We start from the raw sequence: 6000 nt of genomic DNA on the forward strand, positions 1-6000 counted from the left end.
ATATGTTTTGTTTTTGTTTTTTGGTCTGGACCAAATGAACCAAAGTAACCAAACTACAAGTATGAACTAAATGTGTAACTTATGGATTTTGTTACTAAGTACAATTTTTGTCATGTAATTTGGAATCCATAACCAACTACATTTTGAAAGTAATCTACCTCTATATGATATTTAAAATGTTTTTTTATTTTATATTTTTCAACCCTACAATTTGGATTGAGAGGAATAGATTTGTGACCCATTTTTTGGTTCTCGACCCACCACATGATATCCACTGAGCTAGACCATCTTGACCCGGCTGGGAGACTGTCTCAAGCCAGCCAAGACCAGCTGTCTAAAACCCACGTAAACAAGCCTAAGCTAGATTTCTGGTCTTATCTGGTCTTTAACATTTTAAGTCACAATAGGTGAACCCCCTTCCTGAAGTATTACAAAGGATCAATCATTATAGAGTATTTGTTAGCTTACCATATTAATGTGAGACTGTTAGGATGATCTCAGACTTTAAGCATTAGACAAGGCTGTTAAACTCTTCTTATGAGTTGCACTATTTGTTTGGCTCATATGAATGGCTTTAAATCAGACTTGCATTTTGATTTAGATGGTAACTTAGAAGGTAGCTGTAAAGAGTAGATAGTGAAACTGCTTATGTTTCAGAAAAGAGCGTGTACTGGTTGAACACACATACTGTTGATTATCCGTAAACTCGCACTGATGTATGCATTCTCTCTCCATATAATATTGGCTAAAACCTGAGCTTACAGGACAATTTGTGAGATTCATTGTAACGTAGCGTTTAGCATAATACACAAACCAGGCAGACAGGAAACCTCCCCAAACTGCGCCACTGTCCTCTTTTCTTGTCCACACCTTCATCCCTGTCTCTTTCCTTTCATCTCATCCTGTTTTCCTCCTCTTCTGTTGACTGTAATATAAAATAGTCTGTAGCGGGCTTGACGCAGCAGAAATGAATAAATATAACAGGAAATTACAAACTTCATTTTGAAGCCTTTGCTCATATAATGCATTACTTTTTTGAGGTCTTGCATATTAACGGACCTGGTTTTTGTTGTTGTTGTTGTTTGTCTGCAATTAAACCTCCAGTTCAGTTAGGCAAGCTAGTATTAGTACACTAGAGACCTTTAAGCTGATTATCCTATTTGACATTTTAATCAGGTGTTTTGGGGCTGTATGCCATGCTGCCATTCAACTGCAGCACTCTGTTTTTTGGTTCATGTGCCATATGGCTTTTTATTCCAGCTCTCTTAAGCAATTGACCTTGGAGCTATCATATTAGATTGATCTTAATCAGAGCTTCGTTACAGCTTCATTCCACAATACAGAATATCATTTTTACAGAACAGCTTTTTATTCTTTTTATGTCTCTAGAAAAAAGGCTGATCAGACAAGAACAATTATGACTATTCAGACCACTTTTAAATGACATTTGAACAAATGGTTTCCCCGTTCTTTGTTGAAGTGTTCTGTGAGTTTCCCTCCTTCCATCTTTTCAATTCATTGAAAAACATCTCCACCAGAAAAAATAAAAAAGTGAAGAGAAACTTTACAGCATATTTATATACTTTCCCTCATTAGAAGGCCCAGACATGTGCTTCTTTGCAGCAGTGTATTTCAACAGATAAAGCATTCTCTCTTTGGGTTTGAATTGTTTTTGATGTGATATTTACCCCCTTAGTTTTTCAGCTCCTTATTAGCATTCAAGGAGTGTTTCTTCTACATAAAGTAGAGGCTAATTTATTCAATAATTTATTAATTGGTTAATTAATCTTGTTGAAACAGACGCTTTAGGTTGTAATCCCCCATGCCTTGGGCCTGTCGTAAAAAAAAAAAAAAAAAAAAACAAGCCTGTCCTTGAATCTCATTTCTTTAAATCCTACTTGTCATTCTTTGTCTTCACATAATTTGATTTTGAGCCTTGTTGTGGCTCAGAATAATGGCGGTCATCAAATAATAGCCAATCCTTCGTGTCAGGAGCATTAATTCTCATCAATCCTGCCCTCCCCATATAATTTGTTTTATCAATTTTTTTGTAGTTCTTTTTTATGTTATTTTTGTATCAGCCATCTTAGGTGTCACTCCTCCCGAATCGAAATTTTTATTTCACAATCTACACCACGCTTTCCTCCAGGTCTCTTGGATTGACGGTCATGCTACTGTTTGAGTTTGACGTAGAGTTGGAGTTGGAGTTGTTAGAAGTGAAGGCATGTAGATAATTGTGCGTTAGGCCATTGGCATACTGCTCACTGCTACCCGTGCTGGATGTGCTGGTGGTGGAGGCACAGTGGACAAGCATGCCATGTAGCGACTGGCTACGACGGGTCCAGATGACGCTCAATCGCTTAGCATAGCTGTAACACGTGGTGGTAGTGATTTCACCCACGTCAAAAGAACAGCTACGCTTGGTTTTTAGGGCCTGCCTCAAGTCTGAGCCTCCTTCCCTTCCGTCATCATCATCTTGTGTCAATGCAAGTGAGGCCAAGACCTGTCTGTCCGTGTCTCTATCTGTCTCCAGAGACTTCCGCAATTTGAGCCTACCAGCTCGCTTTTGTGTCGGCATGGGCAGTGTGTTACTTGGGGAGTAGAAGAGTGTCAATCTCTCACTTTCTGGTGTTAGAGGACTAAAACATTTTTCCCTCACTGCCCCATCATCCCTATCACGTGTGCCATGGTGTGGCTCTGGGCTCTGTTTAGGTTTTGGGAGAGAACTGGGCTTGTGCTTGTCTTTTGTTCTTTGGGCCAAGACTCCGTTTGGCAACGCCACCATCATCATACTGTTGTTTCCGTTCGTCTGGGCGTAAACATCCACCCCTTTGGCTGGCAAGAACTTGCCGGGCCTGTTGGCGTCATCCCGACATTCTCCGCATACGCGATGGCGCACCATCATGGCCACGGTGAAGACCAGAAGGCTTACTACCACCACGCCACCCACCATCACTGTCAGTGTGCCGCCCAGGAAGTGAGCGTGCAGAGAACGACATTCTGGATAATCCTCTTTAGTGCTGAACTGGATGCAGCCCAGCACCTTTGTAGTAGCCAAGGAGGAGATGCCATCATCGAATATAGCCAAGACACACAGGCTGTAGTCTGCTCCTGATACCAAGTTTTTCAGCAGGAAACTATTACTGGTTGGAGGCAGAATTCTGTAACCAAATAGAAAAAGAAGAGAAAATGTATTTGAAATGAAACCTTATATTCAGAAGAAATGCAGCAAGAAATACATCAAGTACAATAAGGTGAAATCAGTACCCTGTAATGCAGGGGATTGAAGAAATTAACAAATTAAGAATAAACTACAGATGTTGAAGATGCAACGATCTGACAAGCAGTTAAGCATTTTACATTAGAGCTGAGAGGGTGCTGACATGCTTCTTGTTTCCTGCCTAAAGGAATCCTGCCCACACGAGTCTTTACAATCTGCCATAACTGGTCTTTAAAGTACTCTTTAATATACTTCAGTTTGACTGTGTCCACTGCATTTGCTTTGGCTGCTTGAATATGTGTTAGTAATGAAAATGCTTTGGATGGCTACACATGATTCAAGTCTTTTAATTCACTTTACTTCGAGAGGCAATTGCCGTTTACTGCAGGAAGGACCTTGAATAGTTTTAATCTCTTTTGCTCTGATTTCAATAAGCTATTTGCCTCCTTCCTTTTTAGATTCAATAATCTTTTGTTCAAATTCTTCAAATTTTAGTCATTTATTTATTTTTTCACTACACCATATCTTTCCTTGAGTATCATCCTCAGTGAAAAGGGCTGTAGTGTTTTTGTGCTACACTGTAAGGAATCAAAGACGGCGTTCTCATTCAAGTTGACATGTCTTATTTTTGAGCTCAGTGTGTTACTGCATATCAATGCGACATTTGCAGGCTTATCTGCAGATAAAATTTCACAAAATCTTATGGATCATTTGAATTACAAGCTTCACAGAAATCTATGAAGTTATGCTGTTAATGATATGCAAATTATTTGCTGTTAATGAAGCCCTTGATTTTCTGCATGAATTGTGCTGGGCAAAGATTTAAAAAGGGAATTTAAATAAAATTCTCTCATTATTTGTATAGGGTGGTTTGCATTTTGAGATCAGTTCAGGTCAGTTCAGAGTAAACTAGTTTATTTTAAGCAAGTTGTTAATAAATGTTATTTTAAAAATGTATACATTAAGTACATTTTTGCAGTATTTTCAACTTTCAAATAGGTCTTCATGTCAACATCACAGGATGTGAGGTTTTCTTGTACTATAGTACATCAATGATTGATTGGCATCTCATAATTATTCATAAGACTGTGTCCTTATCCTGTGAAGACGCCTCGCTTAATTATTCACGACAGTATGCGTCATTTTCCAAATATATGTGACAGACGCTTCCAAATATTGAGATCACAAACAGATAGTGAGAGACGCATTAATGGGTCAAAATGAGTTTTTGGTTTTGTAAGTGCATTGCTTCTCTTCTATAGATGAGTTTTTGACACAAACGTGATTTGTGAGTGTAACAGGTCTTTATGGCCATATGACCAGTCAAACAGCTTATAAATCAGGTGCAGAAATAAAGGTGCAGAAATGTGTTCATGCGTGTATATATTTTAGATGAAATGTACAAAGGATAACGGCTGTGCATTTATTTGTGCATTAAATTATAGCAGTCATGGGATATTTATGTATTTGTGTAATTTACATGAGCTTACAAAAGCATTTATAATTTATTTATAATGTTTTGCGTGCAATGGTAAATTGCAGAATGCATTTGTGTGAATCTTTGATGCTTTTAACTCCATGAGAGCAAGATAAAACTGAATCATAAGTCGTTGCTATGTTGTTCTCTTTCCCCTCCACTCTGCAGCTTACAACACCCACTTTTTAGCATTTTTTAATCATTTCAAACCTGTGCTGAGAACTGACTGGTGCTGAAAAGGGGGTTTCCAAGACCTTTTAAGGTGAAGTATGTAGCTTCTGTGACATTGTGACATCTAGAGGACTCTTTTTATTTTATTTATTTTTTAACAAAAACAACTGTTTGTGGTGGCCTACACTAGACACATCAAAGCAAACATTATTAACTGGTGCATTTGTCTTTATGAATGGGTGCATGATGATGCTGTATGGCATAGAAGTGTTCATGTTTATGTAGTGTAGCATCCCAATACCCCATTTCCTTTGACGTGTTAATAATTGGTTTAATCTAAATGCATTAAATTTTGGCTTGCTCCTCTGTAATCAGACCTGTAATCAGAATTCCCCATACTTCACCTTTAGTATTAGCTGTGTTGACAGAGCTTGTATTAAACTTAGAACATTTAACGAAAACTGAGAAACAAAATTGTATGGAGGACCAAATTACTCAAAATTAAATAATTCAATAAATAAATAATTCAATAAAACAACAATTTAAATGTACCAGTTTATTCTGAAATAATTAAATAATTAATTAAATAATTAAATTAATCAAATATGAATTAAATAAATACATGTATCTATTTACTTTGTAAAATTACATGAAAACACAACATTTATTGTTTAATATATTTCACAATTACCTCTTCCACACAGACTGTTTAAAAATCTTTTTTTTCATTATTAAATGTGCTTTTTCAAAAAGTTCGTTTTTCATAATAATATGCTGCATTTACGAAAGACGCCAATTTGACGAATCATGCATTTCCAAAGCACGATTTTCCCAAAGATTTTTTTCATAATAATAGAGGACATTTCACAAATGCCAATCAACAGGCAGTGGGCAATGCTTGGCTCTTATTGGATAATCCTTTCAGACTGATTACTTTTTTCTATCTGGGTCTTTCAAGTGGCAAGTGGAAATTGGGGAATTGGGGAATTGATTGGAAATTAATATGGCGATAGGAATTGATCAAGATATAAACGCACTGCCTTTAACACAGCCACAGTTCTCATAGTTTTCAGGTTTTTAGAAAATTCAATAGTCAAAATACATTTTCAGTCACAAATAAGAGAAGCACCCT

At 37.0% G+C, this 6000-nt stretch overlaps 2 protein-coding genes across 2 annotated transcripts in view; one reads left to right on the forward strand and one right to left on the reverse strand.

Annotated features, from left to right (window-relative positions):
• Positions 1-6000, forward strand: part of pcxa (pyruvate carboxylase a) — a 166510-nt gene that overhangs the window by 108088 nt on the left and 52422 nt on the right. The gene's annotated exons all lie outside the window — the stretch shown is intronic.
• The window catches only part of lrfn4a (leucine rich repeat and fibronectin type III domain containing 4a), a 12106-nt gene continuing 7453 nt past the window's right edge, over positions 1348-6000 (reverse strand). The window contains exon 3 of the mRNA XM_067423623.1: positions 1348-3161. Within this exon, the coding sequence (XP_067279724.1) occupies positions 2129-3161 (1033 nt within the window). The 3' untranslated portion in view covers positions 1348-2128. The remainder of the gene's footprint in view (positions 3162-6000) is intronic.

The sequence above is a fragment of the Pseudorasbora parva genome, chromosome 18 (assembly GCF_024679245.1).
Source record: "Pseudorasbora parva isolate DD20220531a chromosome 18, ASM2467924v1, whole genome shotgun sequence".
Taxonomy (NCBI): Eukaryota; Metazoa; Chordata; class Actinopteri; order Cypriniformes; family Gobionidae; genus Pseudorasbora; species Pseudorasbora parva.